Here is a 22659-nt window from a genome sequence, read left to right as displayed (position 1 = left end):
ATGAAGTGTAACTATAAACCTCAATGCAGTCTGGGTAATCCATTTAAAGGGCAATACACTCGTTACATAACTAAAAGCATAAAGTTCTATTGCAGCAGATCCATATCAATAAAACAGTGGAATATATAAACACAATGATTAATAAAAAACCCAATGTTCATATTAAGCACCAATAATGAAGACAAAATGGTAAAAGTTGAAAAAATCCAAAAGTTAAAAGGATTTAAGTTGAAAATCACAAACAAGTATTGAATCTTTATCTGTAAGTGTCCAAATGTTTATATATATATAGAAATGTAAGATAATTGTGAAACAAAGTGACCAATTGCTCAGAGGAAATATCACAGGACAGGCCACTGAATTCCATCCCATGAGGTCACGCCCCAGTGACATAACCGAGAGCTGATTGGCTGCAGTAGATAAGAGGCCACGCCCAGTCAATGTCTCTCCGGGGTTTCTCCCGTGTGGCCCCAGTTTAGTTTCTGTGAGACTGAGGGGAGACAAGTTCCCTCCATTCCCCGCCCGTGTCTTTATTGTCTCTGCTGCCCCCCGTGTCCCGTTATACAATGAGCACGTTCTACTCCCGGGTCACTACCTGTCACTCTTCTCTTAGCCACACCTCTGTCCGGTTCCGCCAATCACTCTCTTCAAATCCAGCCCCTCGCTGTAGAAAGAGACCGTGTAGCCCCGCCCATCCCTGTCCATTGCGAGGGACCCGCCCCCTCATCTTGGCAGCCCCTCCCCACGACTGGCCCCGTCTCCATAGCAACGAGCAAGCGCCTCTGAGGCCCAGGGGAGAGTCCGGTGAGTCGGGGAAGGAGGGGGGTCCGTGTCGTTTTTGTCTGAGAAGAAGCCGAGGGGCAACTTGTCCTCCCCCTACTGACTGGGGGTGTCACTCTGGTCCCCCAACTTGTCTAACCGACACCCTCAAACTGGATCACTGCTGCACCCCCTAATTGTATCCCCCCCTCTCTACTGCCACTCCCTGTACCCTCCTCCACTACTCCCTGTACCCTCCTGTGTGACTCAGATAAACGCTACTCTCTGTACTACTCCCTGCACCCTCCTCTACTACTCCCTGCACTACTCCCTGCACCCTCCTCTACTACTCCCTGTACTACTCTCTGCACCCTCCTCTACTACTCCCTGTACTACTCCCTGCACCCTCCTCTACTACTCCCTGTACTACTCCCTGCACCCTCCTCTACTACTCCCTGCACCCTCCTCTACTACTCCCTGTACTACTCCCTGCACCCTCCTCTACTACTCCCTGTACTACTCTCTGCACCCTCCTCTACTACTCCCTGTACTACTCCCTGCACCCTCCTCTACTACTCCCTGTACTACTCCCTGCACCCTCCTCTACTACTCCCTGTACTACTCCCTGCACCCTCCTCTACTACTCCCTGCACCCTCCTCTACTACTCCCTGCACCCTCCTCTACTACTCCCTGCACCCTCCTCTACTACTCCCTGTACTACTCTCTGCACCCTCCTCTACTACTCCCTGTACTACTCCCTGCACCCTCCTCTACTACTCCCTGTACTACTCCCTGCACCCCTCCTCTACTACTCCCTGCACCCTCCTCTACTACTCCCTGCACCCTCCTCTACTACTCCCTGCACCCTCCTCTACTACTCCCTGTACTACTCTCTGCACCCTCCTCTACTACTCCCTGTACTACTCCCTGCACCCTCCTCTACTACTCCCTGTACTACTCCCTGCACCCTCCTCTACTACTCCCTGTACTACTCCCTGCACCCTCCTCTACTACTCCCTGCACCCTCCTCTACTACTCCCTGTACCACTCCCTGTACCCTCCTCTACCACTCCCTGTACTACTCCCTGCACCCTCCTCTACTACTCCTTGCACCCTCCTCTACTACTCCCTGTACCCTCCTCCACTACTCCCTGTACCCTCCTGTGTGACTCAGATAAACGCTACTCTCTGTACTACTCCCTGCACCCTCCTCTACTACTCCCTGCACTACTCCCTGCACCCTCCTCTACTACTCCCTGTACCACTCCCTGTACCCTCCTCTACCACTCCCTGTACTACTCCCTGCACCCTCCTCTACTACTCCTTGCACCCTCCTCTACTACTCCCTGTACCCTCCTCCACTACTCCCTGTACCCTCCTGTGTGACTCAGATAAACGCTACTCTCTGTACTACTCCCTGCACCCTCCTCTACTACTCCCTGCACCCTCCTCTACTACTCCATGCACCCTCCTCTACTACTCCCTGTACTACTCCCTGCACCCTCCTCTACTACTCCCTGTACCACTCTCTGTACCCTCCTCTACTACTCCCTGCATCCTCCTCTACTACTCCCTGCACTACTTCCTGTACCCCTCCTGTTTGACTCAGATAAACGCTACTCCCTGGACCTCTCCTGTGGGACCCAGATAAACGCTACTCCCAGCACCCTGCTGTACTACTCCCTGTACCCTCCTGTGGGACTCGGATAAACACTATTCCCTGTAGCCCCCTGTGTGATAAACGCTACTCCCTGTACCTCTCCTGTGTGACTCAGATAAACGCTACTCCCTGCACTACTCCCTGTACACCTGTGTGTATAAGAAACAGTGTTTCTCTATCCTGTCAGGCTGATTGAGGAAGATCTGGATGGGAGTTGGACGAGAGTTGAAGATGGAGGTGCCACTCAGTACTACTCCTATAAACAGAAGGGAAATCTCACCTCACAACCCTGGGGGTGACAGTGACTGTGATAATGGGGTTCCCACTGGCAGTGACAGGATCACCCCACGGAGGGGGTCTGTGGCCCTAGGAGACTCCGACGTGTTGGATTGTGGGAGCGGCCGTTGCACCTGGGACACAAGTGGATCAGAAAAGGAAATGGGGGTGACACATGGGAACATGTCGGACACAAGGAACCGACTCATCTCTGGGAGGAACCGGATGGAACTGGACCCCGGGGCCACAAGCACTGACCTGCTTGATTCCCCCCATACAGTCACCTGTACAGTAACAGTGACATTTGCCATCCCAGCCCCCCGCAATAAAGGTACATAGGGATCTGTCTCCCCAAAATCTGATTTAACTTAGGGAGGGATCTACATGTCCTTCTGCTAAATTCTCTCCAGATCTGTAGTCCTTCTGTCTCCATCTTGTCCTACTGTCTCCATCTTGTCCTACTGTCTCCATCTTGCTCTACTGCAGTGATCCCCAACCAGTAGCTCGTGAGTAACATGTTGCTCTCCAACCCCTTGAATGTTGCTCCCAGTGGCCTCAAACCAGATGCTTATTTTTGAATTCCAGGCTTGGAGGCAAGTTTTGGTTGTATAAAAACCAGGTGTACTGCCAAACAGAGTCTCAATGTAGGTTGACAATCCAAATGGGGCTACCAAAAACCCAATCACAGCCCTTATTTGGAAGCCCAAGAACATTTCTCCACCTTGTCCTACTGTCTCCACCTTGTCCTACTGTCTCCGTCTTGCCCTACTGTCTCCATCTTGTCCTACTGTCTCCATTGTGTCCTACTGTCTCCATCTTTTCCTACTGTCTCCGTCTTGCCCTACAGTCTCCATCTTTTCTTACTGTCTCCACCTTGTCCTACTATCTCCATCTTGTCCTACTGTCTCCACCTTGTCCTACTGTCTCCACCTTGTCCTACTGTCTCCATCTTGTCCTACTATCTCCCTCTTGTCCTACTGTCTCCATCTTGTCCTACTGTCTCCATCTTGCCCTACTGTCTCCATCTTCTCCTACTGTCTCCATCTTCTCCTACTGTCTCCATCTTGTCCTACCGTCCCCATCTTGCCCTACTGTCTCCGTCTTGCCCTACAGTCTCCATCTTTTCTTACTGTCTCCATCTTGCCCTACTGTCTCCATCTTGTCCTACTGTCTCCATCTTGCTTTGCCGTTGCTACTTTGTACATGACCCAAGGCAGTTACCCCTCAGTATAGTCCCCTAAGTGCAGATTTACCCAGTTTAACCCCTGATAGCTGGTATTATAACACTGATGAAGGAGAGGCTGAGTGCAACATGGTGGTGATTGTAACTTGAAACCCCCACGCAGGGTTGTGATGGATAAGGATATTGGGGAAAGGAGGGGGAATGATTAGGAATGTTATTTGACATGTTACATTTAATACTATTATTTCTGCATTTTTCCATTTTTGCAGTGGAGGAGGCGACTCAGAAAGGAAAGGGAAAAACTCCCAAGAACGTTATTGAGGCCCCCAAGGCCCAGGGTTATTACCACTTTGAGTGGCAGTTGCACCCCGGGGACACTGAGCCAATGAGGGCAGATGTGGTGACATTTGGGGCTGTGGCAAAGTTGTATTTGGAACATGAGTCCAGGGTGAGTGGATCCATTCTGGGGTGTAGTGTCATGTGACATGCGCAAGTCAATCACGTAATCTGCTGAACCCACTGGCCAATCAGAGGGAGGTTATTGACCCAGGTGTTGCTGAGATGAGCCCTAAGGCCACATATTCTCTGTGCAGCCCAGAAGAACTTCCACTATGTCCTGTAGGGGGAGCCTGTGTGACCTGTCCCATAGAATACAGTGAGACCTGTTTGGTCCTGGTGCTGCTGTGAGTCCTGGTGGGGCATCTCAGGTGTTGAGATATACCAAGGCTCCATGATTGCGAAAAGAAAGACTTACACTCGCACACCCTGGCCGTCCAGACTTCAGCGACTCCCAGGTGCTCGATGTCCGAGGGAATGGGCAACCTCAAAAACAACGTAGAAATAGGACACACCGGCACAACATGGGTAATTCCAGCAGGTAAAACCTTGCTCGTTTATTGCGGATGCAACGTTTCGGGGCGTGACCCCTTTCTCAAGCATGCTTGAGAAGATGCTTGAGAAAGGGGTCACGCCCCGAAACGTTGCATCCGCAATAAACGAGCAAGGTTTTACCTGCTGGAATTACCCATGTTGTGCCGGTGTGTCCTATTTCTAAGGCTCCATGATTGCCCATTTATTTCAGATTCTAAAGCCGTGGAATGAGGGTGACAGGACGTGGCTGATGTGGAACCACAATGTGGAACTGAGTGTCACTAAGAACCTGCTCCTCGCGCTTCTCACTCACGAAATTCAGGTTAAAGTCTGGGACAGCAAAGAGAAAGTGTCGCCCAAAGCTCGATTTGATAGACCCAAGGCTTTCAGGGTTCCTCAGGGGCAGCAGGGAGAGGAGCCCAAAGGTAAATACAGTACAGCAAGGGACTGTCCTTATGTACACAAGGAAAACTGCCAATTATGTCATGCCATGTGGTGCCAGTTCATGACTCGTTACTGATTGGCCACAAGTGTCTGTGTGTATAATGTGCCCTGGTGCCAATGAGCCCCTATTTGTTCATTTTCTGTCTGTCAGTGAAAGATTTCATTCTGAGGCAGAGGAAAATCTATGAGGACGGGCAGCCGAGAGCAAGCTTCGTGGCACAGAGCAGGGAGAAGATTAGCCGTTCCCGGACAGGGGGCACCGCAGGTACTGACTGTGCATAATGATTCCTCTGGGAATATTCCCCACCTGTGCCCAGACTGGCCATGCCAACCTCCATCCCAGCCTCCATTCCAACCCCCACACCAGCATTCATGCCAACTTCCCTGCCAGCCTCCATGCCAACCCCCACACCAGCCTCCATGCCAACACCCACACCAGCATCAATGCCAACCTCCATGCCAACATCCATGCCAGCCTCCATACCAGCCTCCATGCCAACATCCATACCATACCCCATGCCAACCCCCAAACCAGCCTCCATGCCAAACTACACCCCAGCCTCCATGCCAACCCCCACACCAATCCCCATGCCAACATCCATTCCAACTTCCATACCATCCACCATGCCAAACCCAACACCAGCCTCCATGCCAGCATCCATGCCAGCCTCCATACCAACCTCCATGCCAACCCCCACACCAGCCTCCATGCCAACACCCACACCAGCATCAATGCCAACCTCCATGCCAACATCCATACCATCCCCCAAACCAGCCTTCATGCCAAACTACACACCAGCCTCCATGGCAACATCCATTCCAACTTCCATACCATCCACCATGCCACCATCCATGCCAAACCCCACACCAGCCTCCATATCAGCATTCATGCCAACCTACATGCCAACCCCCACTGGGACTGGGAGTTGTAGTTCTTTTAACTTAGAGGTGAAACACATCACTGCATCTCCCAAATTATCAGTTGCACCCTCCCCCCCACCACTGCTATTTCAGTTACAAACAATTTCCCAGTTACTAAGCACTTTGCACTCGGCAACTTCAAGTAACATCTCTGCCTTTCCCCATATCAGCTTAGTCGCTCTTCCCTGTTCTTTCTCTATTTCATTACTGTCCCCCCTTATATATTTATATATAGTGATCATATCCCCTTATATATTTATATATAGTGACCATATCCCCTTATATATTTATATATAGTGATCATATCCCCTTATATATTTATATATAGTGATCATATCCCTCTTATATATTTATATATAGTGATCATATCCCCCTTATATATTTATATATAGTGATCATATCCCCTTATATATTTATATATAGTGATCATATCCCCCTTATATATCTATATATAGTGATCATATCTCCCTTATATATATATATATATAGTTTACAAAGCAGTCATTTGTGGGGTACTGTATCAAATGTTTTGGCACAATACAAATAGATCCCACCTACTGCTCCCCCACCGTCTGACTTCTTATAAACTTTTTCATAAAATTCATACCCATATGACATTATTCTGAACATCATTTAAAATGTTATCCCTTAAACCTCTCCCTACAGGTGTCAGACTTACTGGCCCATAAATGCCAGGCTGATACCATAATCTCTTTATACATAGGAATGACATCAGCTTTCCTGCAATCCATAGGTACCTTACTATAATAAAGTGAGAAAATCAGAAATAGAGACCAGGCTAAAACTAAACTAAGCTTAATGGGGTTTGTCTACATTGTGGAAAGTAACTGATGAAAAGCATTTGTTGGTCTGTAACCAAGATATTACCATATTGCTAAATATTGTTTTCAGGTTACTTTGTTTGTGAAGGAATCATTTACTGAAATGTCACATGCCCAAAGAACTGACAATCAAATGGAGTCAATATTATATAAAATACCAGTCAGTCAAAACGACATGAAAACATAAGTCCAGTAAAATCAAATTAAATATCAACCAATCCAAAATAAAATAGAAATAAGGTAAATCAGTGAGAACATGTTGTGATCTGGGCAACTAGTGACTCAACGAATAATCATCAGAAAAGCAAAAATGACAAGAAAATCGGTGAAATGTTCAGAATATAAAAGAAAAAAGACAAGTGATCATTTTTATCTGCAAAATAACAATAATTCATCAATTATTTTTGTCCTCGTTTCTAACAAGCCGATTTACCATTGACGCTGCTCATGCCGTAGAAATAACCACAGTGATGATGATGATGATGATATTTTTCTTGGGTTCAGTTTAGAGAAATTATTTCCAGCCGGAATCTCATTGGTGGGTTTGGCGCCTCCGGTGTCTAATTTGTGTTTCACTTTACAGAAGCGACATGTGATGCAGAAATATCTCCTGATCCCCCCACTGTGCCTCGTTCTGCGTCTGCTCCAGAGAAGGGGTAAGAACACGTCCCATTTACTCACTGCTTGGCTTGGGCTCTAGATGGATTTATTGTTCCAGTCACATGGACCCGTCTCATTGTGACATCAGTAGGACCCCCCATAGTGACACCTCAGCACTGACCCAATTGGATTCCACCCAGAGTCTGAACCCATAACCACTGATGTGTAAAATCTGCCCAATCAGAGACTCCGTTAGCCTTAATCATCGGGGTCTGTCATTTGGGGGTGCTTTGTGATAATGATCTGCGTGTGTTTTGTGCCACAGGGCAGTGCCCACCGACAGCGACGTTTATCCATCAGTAGAAAATCTGTCTGTCAGTCTGAAAGGGAACCGGAAGGTTGGCACCAGTCACACAGACGCAACTGATTTAGATGCTGCCCTGCAGAAGTTTAAACTGAGCGCTACGGCTTTAAATGAACGAAAATTAGACACAGTGGCAAGTAGAGGTAAGTCATGTCTGTCTGTCTGTGTATCTGTCTGTCATAGCAAAGCAGATAATAGGGAGAAACCTCACTGCTTTGTATTAGTAACACTGCAGGCTTGGACAGAATGTTCTGTTATACAGATAGCTAGAATCTCAGCTGCCATAAAGCAGGACAGGACTGCTGCTTACAATGGGGATCAGATAGGATCTGTGCAGCCACTGGGACACAGTGTTCTGTTATACAGATAGCTAGAATCTCAGCTGCCATAAAGCAGGACAGGACTGCTGCTTACAATGGGGATCAGATAGGATCTGTGCAGCCACTGGGACAGAATGTTCTGTTATACAGATAGCTAGAATCTCAGCTGCCATAAAGCAGGACAGGACTGTTGCTTACAATGGGGATCAGATAGGATCTGTGCAGCCACTGGGACAGAATGTTCTGTTATACAGATAGCTAGAATCTCAGCTGCCATAAAGCAGGACAGGACTGCTGCTTACAATGGGGATCAGATAGGATCTGTGCAGCCACTGGGACACAGTGTTCTGTTATACAGATAGCTAGAATCTCAGCTGCCATAAAGCAGGACAGGACTGCTGCTTACAATGGGGATCAGATAGGATCTGTGCAGCCACTGGGACAGAATGTTCTGTTATACAGATAGCTAGAATCTCAGCTGCCATAAAGCAGGACAGGACTGCTGCTTACAATGGGGATCAGATAGGATCTGTGCAGCCACTGGGACAGAATGTTCTGTTATACAGATAGCTAGAATCTCAGCTGCCATAAAGCAGGACAGGACTGCTGCTTACAATGGGGATCAGATAGGATCTGTGCAGCCACTGGGACAGAATGTTCTGTTATACAGATAGCTAGAATCTCAGCTGCCATAAAGCAGGGTAGGACTGCGGCTTCTGATGGGGATTAAATTGACCCATTTCAATGTATTGACAGGGAGAAGAAAAGCTCAGGAGGAGAGGAGTGAGAAGACGCCGAGTGCCAGTTTCCTGCGAGCAGAGGGGAAGTCCCTGGAACTGACACTCAGCTTTCTGCCTCTCATTGCCGGTGAGTTTGGCCCCTGGAGATGACGGCCGGTGTGTAGGGGCCACTAGGGTGGGAGGCTTCTTTTATTCTGTCCAACGCTCATTGGGGTTACAGTGAGTCTCAATCTCAATACATTGTGTCAATAGGAAATGTGTTGTTAGAGGAGGAGGAGGAGCTCCCCTAGTGGCAGAGAGAATAACTGCAGGTACAAAAGAATCAGTTGCTTTATGGCAGCTCTGTCTGTTTCCTTCTCTTGGGGTATAATGTGGGCAGGGCTGGTCCTATCAAATGTGGGGCCCAATTGGGACCATGTTGGCGGGGCCCCTAGACAAAGTGTTGCTGGCTACTGACACAGCAAGTATTTAGGCAGCGCCGGATTTCAATGTGCGGCGCCCCTAGGCCGCGCTGTCCGACCAGGCGGCCGCACGGTCCTAGCGCCCACCTCCCCTTCCCAGCGCGCCGGCGTTTTTTCGCCGGCGCAGCTGCTGTAATTGAATGGGGACGCACGCGTCCCCATAGTGCGGCTGGGCGGCATGCCGCCCCTATTTTTTAGGGACACATAATAGGGGCAGACAGGGTAAGAGAGAGAGGGAGGAAATAGGAGAGTGGACTGGGCCAATTAGTTTGGGGCAGGCTGGGCCGATTCAGCTTGGGAGCAGGTTTGGTTGGATTGGGGGCAGGCAGGGCCTATCAAGGTTGGAGGAAAGCTGGGCCTATGAGAGTTGGGGCAGGCTAGACCTATGAGAGTTGGGGGATAGTCTGGCTTATCAGAGTTGGGGTGGGCTGGACCTATGGATTTGGGGATGGGCTGGACTCTAAAGTTGGGGGCAGGCCAGGCAGCATCATGTGCTGGGGAAAATATTATCTGTGCTGCCCTCTGGTGCGGGGCCCCCAGAGGTGCGGGGCCCTATTGGGCCCAATTGGTCCAATAGGCCTAAGGCCGGCCCTGAATGTGGGGTGCAAGTTTTACTGAGGCCGATATTGTTTTGGGTCACAGCAGAGGGGGGGGGGGTGTGGGGAGACCGGTCCCTAATTCTCTGTGTCGTTATACAGGAGACCTGCGGGTGGCGGATCGATTACAGGAGACATCGGATATGATATTAGACTGTTATGTCTCATTGGCTGTAGATGGCCCCATGCTCTCCGAGGAACAGAAAAGGGATCTCAATCCATTAGTCATTCGCATTCATTCCGTCACTTCACTCCCACAAACACCAGCACCAATCAGTGTCCTCAAGGTAATAACTGTCAGCCAATCAGAAACAATCTTCAGTCTTAAGTCTTCTGATCTAAATGAATCTTAGAAAGACTGACCCCCGCAGCCAATCACAGGCAGAGTAGATCCCTGGACCCAAAGAGAGACGATTACTCACATCCTTTGCATGTGCTTTAAATACATATGGTATATGGTATGGGACCTGTTATCCAGAATGCCTGGGACCTTGGGTTTTCCTTGAAAACAGATCTTTCCATAATTTGGGTCTTCATCCCTTAAGGCAATACAGGAATGGGACCTATTCAGAATGTTTGGGACCTTGGGTTTCCAGATACTGGATCTTTCCGTAATTTAGATCTTCATACCTTAAGTCTACTAGAAAATCATATAAACATGAAATAAAGCCAATAGGCTGGTTTTGCTTCCAATAAGGATTAATTATATCTTAGTTGGGATCAAGTACAAGATTATCCTGTAATTTGGAGCTTTCTGGATAATGGGTTTCTGGACAACGAGTCCCATACCTGTATATATACATAAATATACAGGCCTCCTGCACCAGTGGGGCAGATATGGAAGGTCTGTGGATAAATATTGCTGGAATGACCAGTAAATCCCTGGTTGTCAGGGTCTCTGACCATAGCAACCAAGGAAGGTTTAGGGAACTTCCTTCTGCAACTCTTCAAAACATAACAAAAAAAATGATTGTGAAAGTGGATTTGCCCCCGGACTGAGTCCGGACCCTGAAGAGATTTGCCATGGGGGGTGTAACTGATTCTGGGGGTCTGTTGTGAATCAGTTTGTGCGCAGGGGGGTCTCTTTCTGTTTGTTCTCTCTCTGTTGTGTTGCTAGGGTCAGTGATGCCTGGCAACCAGAAAGCAAATTCATCCTCAAGGTGCATTTGTATTATTTTTCTTTCTATCCAGATCCCCCTCCTCATTTCCCAGTCTGTCATTGTAACCCCTGCCTGGTCGCTAGGGTCAGCAGGACAGTTACTCTCCTCTTCATCCCCAGTTTGCCATTCCACTCCATGGTAACTGTTACCGTAGCAACTGATCAGTTGCAGTTGTAGGCCAATAAGGTTGTGCTGAATATTGGGGGGCTGCAGATTCAGTGACATGTGTGTTCTGTGTCCTGCAGGATCAGTGTCTCCCCGTGTTCTGTCAGTACCAGTTCCACCATCAGCCCCTTCACCGGACCCGGGGCCGAGATCACGGGACACACGTGTACTTTAAGGATGTAAATGTGATTTTAGCGGGAACCTTTAGTCCCGGGGAGCTGCGCGAGTACCTCCAGGGCCCTCCCTTGGAAATCGAGGTGCACGACCGAGACAGGAGAGCAGTTGAGGGGTCCAGTCGTCCCTCGCTGTTTGGCCGTGAGACTGAGGATGAGAAACTGAGTAACGTGGGGCTCGTCACCTCCAAACTGACAGTTGCCAATCCGTATAGAGAGAGGGAGGAGCTGTGGGATCCGTACGGAAGCGCCAGAGTGGATATGAGTGAGTTACTGCACGGGGCCAAGTACCTGAACCTCTGCACCCCAATTCAGAACTGCGAGGCCCTGGACCCCATTGGGTACAATTCCGATGGCAAAAGGGAAATTCCGGGGGTCACTCAGATTCCTGTAGGACATTATGTGGATGCTCAGTCCCTCCTTAAAGTCCGGATCGACATCGCCGTGCCACTTGCCCTTGAATCCGAAGCCTCCGATTGCCCCTATGGGCTCATTGTCTACATTTTCCATGAGAAGAAGCGGCACTTCCTGGAGAGGCTCCTCCTCCAGATCTGCCAAATCAATGCCAGGGCCCTGAATGTGGGCGGCGCCCCAGCTGCTTCCATCCAAGAGGCTCTTTCCATGGTGGGATTGAGGGAGGAGCAGAAAGACGACGCCTCCCTGGATGTAATAACGGGGTTCCATGTGATGGACGGGGAGCTGCACCTCTTTGTGTTGGAGGGGCTGAAGGAGAAAGGGGTCCGGCTGCTGTGGGAGACAATGACAAGCAGGTACTGGGGTGCAGCTGCTATTGGGGCGCCTGTTTCAGCATAGGGTGTAGAACCACAAAGCATGGAGGGGAGGTCCTTGTCTGAAGAGCTTAAAGTGATACTGACACTAAAAAATGTATTTCAAAATATGAATCTACATGAAAAGTTCCCTATAGGTCATGTTAATTGTTATTCACTGATAGTTCTGCGTTTGTAAGAAATTTTTACTTGAACTTCCTAAACCTGACAGTTTTGCCAACCTGACTGTCAGTTAGAGTTTCTAATACTAAGGGACTCGTGCTGCACAAATATGGCAGCCCCCTTATACAGGAACATGGGGGACCAGACAGGTAATGGAAACGCATCAGACTAATACTTATATGGCAAAGTTAGAAATGACAGTCAAAGACAATGATTGATATAAAAAAGTTTATTTTCTGGTGTCAGTATCTCTTTAAACTCAGAATGTAAATAACGGGGGAGGGACCTGCACTAGTGCAACTACAACTTACTTCCCAAGCACACAATTTCAGAATAGGACATTTTTATAGACTTAAATTGGAGCCCCACTGTGCCCCCTATATTCCCTGGGCCCCCCGGCAGGTCACATGGTCTGCTTCAGCAGTCTGATTGGCCAGTTCTGTGCAGCGTCACATGACACGGGCCCCACATACTGGACACATGGGGGGGTTAATGAGCTGCCTGTCTGGCACTCACCTCTGCAAATAATGGAAATAATGAATCTAATAGTGTTAATAAAGGGGAGGTGCTACAGGGCAGTCACATGGGGGGTTCTGGGTCGTTTGTATTAAATGAAATATTTGATATTCCTTTGGATTCAGATCAGAGGAACCGGAAGAGGAAAATGTGGAAATTCTGTACAACTCCCAGTTGGGTTTCCACCGGCGCCGCTACAGAGACCTGGGGGTCCTATTGTGCCACATCCAACTCCATGCCCCCCTCTCCTTCATTGTGCAGCAGCCCCTCCTCTATGTCCGGGATATGGTACCTGCCCCCTGCCTCCATGCACTCTCCAGGTGAGCCCCCCATCTAACAGAACATGCTCCCCTTTATTCCAACTCATGCAGACTGTCCAGTGTTAGTGTCCAGTGTCAGTGCCCAGTGTCAGTGCCCAGTGTCTGTGTCCAGTGTTAGTGTCCAGTGTCAGTGTCCAGTGTCAGTGTCCAGTGTCAGTGCCCAGTGTTAGTGTCCAGTGTTAGTGTCAGTGCCCAGTGTCAGTGCCCAGTGTCTGTGTCCAGTGTTAGTGTCCAGTGTCAGTGTCCAGTGTCAGTGCCCAGTGTTAGTGTCAGTGCCCAGTGTTAGTGTCCAGTGTTAGTGTCAGTGCCCAGTGTTAGTGTCCAGTGTCAGTGCCCAGTGTTAGTGTCAGTGCCCAGTGTTATTGTCAGTGCCCATTGTTAGTGTCAGTGCCCAGTGTTAGTGTCCAGTGTTAGTGTCAGTGCCCAGTGTTAGTGCCCAGTGTTAGTGTCAGTGCCCAGTGTTAGTGTCAGTGCCCAGTGTTAGTGTCAGTGCCCAGTGTTAGTGTCCAGTGTTAGTGTCAGTGCCCAGTGTCAGTGCCCAGTGTTAGTGTCAGTGCCCAGTGTTAGTGTCAGTGCCCAGTGTTAGTGTCCAGTGTTAGTGTCAGTGCCCAGTGTTAGTGTCAGTGCCCAGTGTTAGTGTCAGTGCCCAGTGTCAGTGCCCAGTGTTAGCGTCAGTGCCCAGTGTCAGTAACCAGTGTTAGTGTCAGTGCCCAGTGTCAGTGCCCAGTGTCAGTGCCCAGTGTCAGTGCCCAGTGTCAGTGCCCAGTGTTAGTGTCAGTGCCCAGTGTCAGTGCCCAGTGTTAGTGTCAGTGCCCAGTGTCAGTGTTAGTGTCCAGTGTCAGTGCCCAGTGTTAGTGTCAGGGTCAGTGCCCAGTGGCATCTAACCCAGTACATAACATACATATAAACACTTAGCTGCTGCTGCTGCTACATTAGTCCAAATGGGAAAGGACAGAGATGCCCATGGGGGGGGGGGCTTAATAAGAGGTTCCAGTTGTTGGCAGACAATGGGGTGCATGCATGGGGGGGTAGTTTAGCAAAAGAGCAGTACAGGATTGAGGTGTAGATGGTTGTGTCACCTGATTTGTATTATTCTATTATTTATCTTTCTGTCCTGTCACCATCATACTCAAACCTGGTTACTAGGGGCAGTGAACATAGCAACCAACACATGGAAAATAATAAGTATAAAACAAAGAGAAGCTGGGGTGTATCTGCCCCCAATGGTTTTATGTAGGAAGAGTCACTGCATATAAATGTCACATGGAGTTGGGGGGTTCATCACTACTACCCCCCCCCCCGTGTTGTAAATAAGAGTCTTGTGCAGAAGTGCTGGAAATATAAATATATAAATATCTGTGACCCGTCTGACCAGTGTTAGTGCAGCTCTGACTGCCCCCTACAGGCTCCTTTAGGAAACACACACTGATCCCACTCACACTTGATAAAGAGCAAGTTGTGCTCCTGGTCTCATTTGCCACCTATTGGATTAATTAATCCCACTCATGTCATTCCCACAGACTGGACTAATCCCACTCATGTCATTCCCACAGACTGGACTAATCCCATTCATGTCATTCCCACAGTCTGGACTAATCCCACTCACGTCATTCCCACAGGCTGGACTAATCCCACTCATGTTATTCCCACAGACTGGACTAACCCCACTCATGTTATTCCCACAGGCTGGACTAATCCCACTCATGTCATTCCCACAGGCTGGACTAATCCCACTCATGTCATTCCCACAGACTGGACTAATCCCACTCATGTCATTCCCACAGTCTGGACTAATCCCACTCACGTCATTCCCACAGGCTGGACTAATCCCACTCATGTTATTCCCACAGACTGGACTAATCCCACTCATGTCATTCCCACAGTCTGGACTAATCCCACTCATGTCATTCCCACAGTCTGGACTAATCCCACTCACGTCATTCCCACAGGCTGGACTAATCCCACTCATGTCATTCCCACAGACTGGACTAATCCCACTCATGTCATTCCCACAGTCTGGACTAATCCCACTCATGTCATTCCCACAGGCTGGACTAATCCCACTCATGTTATTCCCACAGACTGGACTAATCCCACTCATGTTATTCCCACAGGCTGGACTAATCCCACTCATGTCATTCCCACAGGCTGGACTAATCCCACTCATGTCATTCCCACAGATTGGACTAATCCCACTCATGTTATTCCCACAGACTGGACTAATCCCACTCATGTCATTCCCACAGGCTGGACTAATCCCACTCATGTCATTCCCACATGCTGGACTAATCCCACTCATGTTATTCCCACAGGCTGGACTAATCCCACTCATGTTATTCCCACAGACTGGACTAATCCCACTCATGTAATTCCCACAGACTGGACTAATCCCACTCATGTTATTCCCACAGATTGGACTAATCCCACTCATGTCATTCCCACAGACTGGACTAATCCCATTTATGTCATTCCCACAGCCTGGACTAATCCCACTCATGTCATTCCCACAGGCTGGACTTTCTGTGCCGAGTGAAGAAGTTGCGCCAGGCAGTAAAACGAGACCTTCTTCCCTCAGTGGAAATGATTGAGCTCCTGAGTCGAGAGTTTGGGGTTCCCGTAACTTCGATTCTATTGTTCCCCAAGGAACAAACTCCTATAATAAAAAACCTGGTTATTTCCCACGGTGCCGACCAGCCGAGGGGCAGAAAGGGGGCGCTGAGCCCACTGGACAACTACAACTCCCAATATATAGAGTGGAAGAGGGACAGGGCGGGGCGGAGCTCCAAGGACTTTATCCAGGTACTCGCTGCTGCCACGGGGAACATGATGTGTCATACAAGCCCCACCCCCACGTATCCCCCCATATTCCTTTCTTGGTTACAGTCCCCCCTCCCTGTTCCCCACTGTGTTTCTCCCCACAGAGTAACAAAGAGAAGGTGAACCAGCAAAACCGACTCATGAGAAGACACAGCAGTGATTGGATCCGAATCTCTCCCCCTGATGGCACTGCAGTGCATAACTACAGCTCCCAGACCCTCAACTCCAGCCAATGGGCTCACAGGCTTCTACTGCAGGACATTTCACAGGTAAATACTATGGGGGGCTTACTGGTACCCCCTTGTGTCATGCACCTCTACTGGGCACTGTCTTCTCTTTCACCTTCATCCTCTGCTTCATTGTGACAGTGAGTGGGTTTTGGGGTTCAGTTGTATCCTATTAGCCAGATCTCTGTGTTACCCCCACAATGTGAATTCCAGGAGCCGAGACAGAGATTCACTTACTCTCAAGAATTTCACTCAGCGACTCTCACTTTGTCCGACCCCGATACTGAAAGGAAAATCCTCGCTGCCCAATCGAAGGCCAAATGGATGACTCCTGCTGGGTTTCAGTACCCCGGATTCAAGAGCAGCATCGAAAGCAATGAACACCCCAAAAAACTAGATGAAGCGCGAATAGCGGAACTTAGTAAAGTAAGTGTCCAGTATCATAGGCTGGGACTTATTTCTCTAGAGTCTTTCCTACGGACCATTTGGTACCTACACAGAGCTATATAAGTCTCAGTAATGAAATAAAGTACAGAGAAGAGCAACTAAGCTGATAAAGGGAATGGAAGGGATCAGTTATGGGGAAAGACAAGTTGGGATTGGTTACACTGGAGAAGAGACAGTTAAGGGGGATATGATCACTATATATAAATATATAAGGGGATATGATCACTATATATAAATATATAAGGGGATATGATCACTATATATAAATATATAAGGAGATATGATCACTATATATAAATATATAAGGGGGATATGATCACTATATATAAATATATAAGGGGATATGATCACTATATATAAATATATAAGGGGATATTATCGCTATATATAAATATATAAGGGGATATGATCACTATATATAAATATATAAGGGGGATAGGATCACTATATATAAATATATAAGGGGATATGATCACTATATATAAATATATAAGGGGATATTATCACTATATATAAATATATAAGGGGATATGATCACTATATATAAATATATAAGGGATATGATCACTATATATAAGGGGGATATGATCACTATATATAAGGGGGATATGATCACTAAATATAAATATATAAGGGATATGATCACTATATATAAATATATAAGGGGATATGATCACTATATATAAATATATAAGGGGATATGATCACTATATATAAATATATAAGGGGATATGCTCACTATATATAAATATATAAGGGGGATATGATCACTATATATAAATATAAAAGTGGACACTATAATAAACTGATCTGATCTGATGCTTTATTTGCCAGAAGCTCCTCCCAGCAGACATGAGATAGCCAATCAGACTAGAGGAAAGTTCATATTTAGGATGAGATAATAATACTGTTAATTCCAGGCCTGGAGGGAAGGAATCCTGCACAGAAACTCCCTGTGTCCCACCCTTCCCCGAGAGCGTTGGAGTTGGGATCAGCGGCACCAGGACTTTCAGTTGTTCAGGAAAGTGTCAGATAGAGACGGCCGGTCGCCCCCACTCTGCGCTCCACCAGCAGGTAAAAGTTCTCCCCCCGGCTGCTCATTTCTCCCAGAAGGAATAATCCATTAAAATAGGGGAGGATCCTAGTGATTTGGGGCCCCTCCCAATGCAGTGAATTCCCTTGTTCCAGCACCACCAGTAATTCTGCTGTAGGATTCAATGGAGGATATGGGGGAGAGCAGAGCTAAATAATACCTTACTTATGTGATGAGATTGATGTGCTGTCCCTTTAAGGTGAGACCCTGCAGGAGGAAGAGAGAAGAGGGGCACGGGCCGAGGGTCTCAAGGTGAATGATTCGCTCATGAGGTTCCACCGCTGTCTGACGGCTACAGAACTGACAGCAAGGGGGCCCCAGGCCAGTAACGCTCAGGGCCGGCTGGAGGGTCTCCTGAAAGATAAACCCACCAAACTGTCCCTGCGTCGGGCTGGACTGGTACTGAAGGTAATGGGATAGAGAGTAAACCTCACAATACTAGTCACTAACAAATGCCAGCTCATCCCTTTAAATGGTACCAAATCCTCTGCACTTAGTATAATTCATTGCAGTCTGCAGCAGCTCTTATATACAGACCAGCCAGATGCATAGGATTGGTGTCTAATGGCGCAGACCCCCAATAACTGATTGCTTCGCACTGGTCTAGAAGGGTGCAGGGAGTATTTTGCATACTGAAGGGTGTGAGGGGTTGTTTTAATAATGAAGGTTGCGGAGAGTGGTTTGCATAATGAAGCATGCAGGGAGTCATTTGCATATTGAAGGGTGTGGGGAGTACTTTGTATACTGAAGGGTTTGGGGAGTGGATAGCAAACTGAAGGGTGCAGGGAGTAGTTTGAATACTGTATTTGTGTTTTTATAGTGAATGATTTGTATACTGAAGGGTGTGGGGAGTCGTTTGCATAATGAAGCATGAAGGGGTGCGGGGAGTGGTTTGTATACTGAAGGCATACCTCCCAACATTTGAGAATAGGAAAGAGGGACAAAAAATTAGCCGCGCGTAGCGCGGCCGAATTTTTTTTGGCCACGCCCACTCGATGGACACCCCCCCAAAGACACACCCATTTTACAAAAACACACCCCTTCCCCTTGGTTGACACGTGCCCCTGTTAATAGTGAGCAGCTGTACAACACACCCCAGGAACCCACTGTGCCCTTCCATTACACACACCTGTAGTTCTGCGGGCATTTATGCAGCTGAGCTCTCAAGTCCCGACACGACACTTTGTAGCAGCAGAGCTCGGACACCGCCAGACTCCTCCTCCATCGGTTTGGCCGCAGGCGCAACGCCGCAGTAGAACCAAAACAAGCGAGCGTCGCTAGTGACAGTGTGTGCTGCGGGTATAGCAGTCTGGCAGCCAAAGGATCCAAAATGAAAGCTCCGGGAAAGCCAGGCTCCTTTGTATAGCGGCTTTCGCCTTTCCCCCCGCCTCAGCTCCCAGCCCAGACTGAGTCCCAGCGCGCACAAGTCTCTGAATCCTGCCCCCTCCTTACAGGGTGGGACTAGATGGAGACGCGCACGCCGCACAGCTTGTGACATCACGGCAAAGTCTCTTCTCGCGAGACTTCGGCAAAAAACGCACCAGGAAGAGCGACAGAGCCCCAGTGTAGCGGGACATTAAGGCTACATTCCGGGACAGCGGGACAGGCGCATAAAAGCGGGACTGTCCCGCCTAAAACGGGACGGTTGGGAGGTATGCTGAAGGGTGCAGGGAGTAGTTTGTATACAAAACATTACCTATAATGAAACAAAGGGCAAGTCAGATGCAAATGCTGCAGAGTTTGTAATACAAGGGTTTTCTTCCCCTTTAAATCAATAGGCAGCGAGGATTTGCCAAATGCTCAGGGTGGGGGAGTTTACTCGGGGGGGTCGGTGTTTATGATGAATTTGATTTCGTGCAGCCGGTGCCAGCGCTGTCAGTGGTGCAGAATTGGGGAGTGAGTGACAGTTCCGTTGGGAAGGAGAGGGGTCACTATGTACCGGGGGAAGTGCAGCGCCACCGTCTGACCTGGGAAGGAAACGCAATTCCCTGTCCCAACATGGAGCACAGGAAGTTCCAGCAACTTAAAGGGAAAGACTTTGAGTGAGTCCAATTTATATTCATGATTATTCCAATTATTGTATTAGCAATGACTGAGGTGCATTTGTGCTCCCCCTCGCTGCTCCCCCACATTTATAGCCCCCTCTCCACCCCCTGAATCACTGTCCGACCGATACAGAAGGAGGGGGGGCACAAGATACAAACTGGAAGTGACCCACGAGCCATTAGAGAATCAGGCCCTGGCTCATTGGTTACTATGGAAACGCCCTGTACCCCAATCCCTGTGGCAGCGTCACATCCATTATCCTGTATTTTCCTTATTTGTCTGCCGCAGGCTGCACTGCTCCCAGCGCTCATTTGTGCACAAGAGAGAAATAAAGGATTTAAGTGCAGAAGAGAGAGAAGTTCTGGAGGCGCTGGCACAGCCCAGGGCTCAGGGGGGCACAGAGTCGGGCACAAGAAACGTTCAATCCTCCACTAACATTATCCAGACCCACAGCTACAATGGATTCCTGCTGCAAGTTCAGTAAACTCCGCCCATTTCTTATCTGACAATAAAGATTTGCTTTACTGCTCCCCAAATACAACATGGAAATCTCACTTCCTCTTTGCATACCTCCCAACATTTTGGAAGTAAAAAGAGGGACAAAAAATTTTTCCCGCACATAGCGCAGCAATTTTTTGACCACACCCCTTTCTGTGGCCACACCCCCTAATTACCATGTTTGTTTTACAAAATTTGGCAGGTTATGAAAGTTTGAAAATATTTCTCCTTCTCTAAACTGTGTTTTTGTGTCTCAAAATTGTTACAAAGTATCTTATTTGCACCTGTTGGCTGTTCTGGGCTCTCTGCTAAAAGCCAATTCTTTTTCTGGCTGTTCAGTGCAGAGAAAAGAGGGACTTTCCAGTACAAATGAGGGACTGCGGGTTGAGCTGTCAAAAGAGGGACTGTCCCTCTGAAAAAGGGACAGTTGGGAGGTATGTCTTTGTCTTGTGATGTTGTTGGGAACGAACAGTCATTGTTATTTGGGGCCCCTAGTTCCGCCTCTGTAGGATAAAGAAGGCAGTCGGGGGTGCTGGGAGTTCCTTGGAAGAAACATTGGGGGATTAAGGCAGTTTGGGGGGAGGCACAGGATAAAGGGGAAACGGAATCAGAAGTTGGAAATGAATTTGATAAAAAACTGATAGAAAGTAGCGATGAACCCGCCTCCTGACTCTGTGCTCTGATTGGTGGGTCTGATCTAGTGTCATATCCACTATGGAAATCAATTAAGGCTAAATTATTTGGTTGTATTAGTGACAGCGGGTGGGAGCAGGTGTACCCCCTCTTCTCCACAATGGGCCCCGATATCTTCCAGATACTTGGAACAGAGAATGGTCAGTAATGTTAGGGCTTTAAACTATTAGTATTTCCCAGATAAAATTCACGTAATAACTTTGCAATTGGTCTTCATTTCCCCAACTTTTCTTTTTCTTTTTGCTACTTTGCCTGAAATTCCAGGGATGTCCCAGACACTCAGGAGTTCGACAGCTGCAGCTCCTCAACTTGCTCTGACTTATAACTGGGGATCCACCAACTCCACTATTTGGGGTTCGGCCCTTTTCCCAAATCCTTTCTGAAAGATTTGGACGTATAGTGAACCGAATCTTAATTTGTAAATGTAATTGGCATAATTTGCTGGGCCCTATAGTAAACCCTGGTCCTGTACAGAACAAAAACAAGGGAACGATTGTGAAAATATAAATGTAATATAAGTTTCCTTATACTGAAATAAGAAACTTTCTAAATACAATCAATTAAATATTCTGTCTCTGAAATAATCAAGTTTATCTTCACTATCCCTCTCTCAGCATCTGTTTCTCTTCATTCTCTCTTCATGCAGCAGTTGGGTGTCAGATATTCACTGACAGTTACATCCAATATATCTTATAGGGGGGCTCCTTTCCTAGCAGATGTATTAGAGGTCACTCAAATAACTGATTCCAGTACAAACAAAATGTAACAAAATAACTGCCTTTTGCACAAATCCTGCATGTAGAGAGACATGATGTCTGGTGAGTTTAATAGAGTGACCTCTAATACATCTTCTAGGCAAAAGGAGCCCCCCTATAAGATATATTGGATCTGTGACATCATTATGTCTTTGTAGAATAAAGTGATAAATACATTGCTTTGTACATCTCTATATAATGTCAGTGCAGTGAGGGGGCGGGGCACCTACATCGTGGTTGTGATTGGACAGCCCCACACTGATTGATGACGACTATTAAATGATCCACCAGTCTCTTCAGCGCAAACTGCTCCTCCTCGATGGTCTGGGAAAGAAGAGCCTGAAACTTCCCATAATGCAACTCTCACCCCCCTCCCCCATCTTATGCTCCAATGGAACAGTCCCAGGAACCACCGTGTCATTGTGTTTGTACATGCAGCTGACATTCCAAATAGACAAATAGAGCTCCACCCACATACGGGCCTAATATTAGCTCCGCCCATGGACCATGTTTTGCTCTGACACATGAAAGGGAATTTGTGCCTCTAAATAAAATCTAATCCCATGAAGTTCATTGCTCCCCCCCCCCACTATAGGTGTCAGCCCCATGGTACGAAGAGTTCCCCCTTAACCCCAAACTGATAATGTCACTTTTTCAGGTGATACAATCAATCTTAATCTTAATCACTCATTCCCCTCTCTTGGTAGGGAATCCCATAACCTGACTGTCCTTAGAGTAAAGAACCCCTTACTATGCTGATGG

At 47.9% G+C, this 22659-nt stretch overlaps 1 protein-coding gene across 2 annotated transcripts; it reads left to right on the top strand.

Annotated features, from left to right (window-relative positions):
- Positions 1-504: 504 nt before the first annotated feature.
- Positions 505-20482, top strand: cfap92.L (cilia and flagella associated protein 92 (putative) L homeolog). 2 transcript variants are annotated; one of them, XM_018240417.2, is made up of 18 exons: positions 681-804; positions 2608-3027; positions 4149-4327; positions 4961-5174; positions 5345-5458; positions 7540-7612; positions 7882-8063; positions 8997-9107; positions 10140-10324; positions 11443-12305; positions 13127-13321; positions 15832-16120; positions 16243-16407; positions 16579-16791; positions 17733-17886; positions 18105-18313; positions 19766-19947; positions 20240-20482. In XM_018240417.2, the coding sequence occupies exons 2-18, from the start codon at positions 2628-2630 to the stop codon at positions 20433-20435; spliced, it is 3924 nt and encodes a 1307-aa protein (XP_018095906.1). In that variant the 5' UTR covers positions 681-804; positions 2608-2627; the 3' UTR covers positions 20436-20482. The 2 variants fall into 2 exon arrangements, with proteins under 2 accessions (XP_018095907.1, XP_018095906.1); XM_018240418.2 differs by lacking the exon at positions 2608-3027 and having other exon boundaries at positions 505-804.
- Positions 20483-22659: the final 2177 nt, after the last annotated feature.

The sequence above is a fragment of the Xenopus laevis genome, chromosome 4L, assembly GCF_017654675.1.
Source record: "Xenopus laevis strain J_2021 chromosome 4L, Xenopus_laevis_v10.1, whole genome shotgun sequence".
Lineage (NCBI taxonomy): Eukaryota > Metazoa > Chordata > Amphibia > Anura > Pipidae > Xenopus > Xenopus laevis.
The sequence above is the reverse complement of the archived record's forward strand: the minus strand, read 5'-3'. Positions and strand labels throughout refer to the sequence as shown.

Coding starts and splice junctions, on each gene's coding strand:
- cfap92.L (XM_018240417.2), top strand. CDS start 2,628: ATGGGAGTTGGACGAGAGTTGAAGATGGAGGTGCCACTCAGTACTACT. Junction 7,613..7,881: donor GCGTCTGCTCCAGAGAAGGG/GTAAGAACACGT, acceptor TTTGTGCCACAG/GGCAGTGCCCACCGACAGCG. Junction 12,306..13,126: donor TGGGAGACAATGACAAGCAG/GTACTGGGGTGC, acceptor CTTTGGATTCAG/ATCAGAGGAACCGGAAGAGG.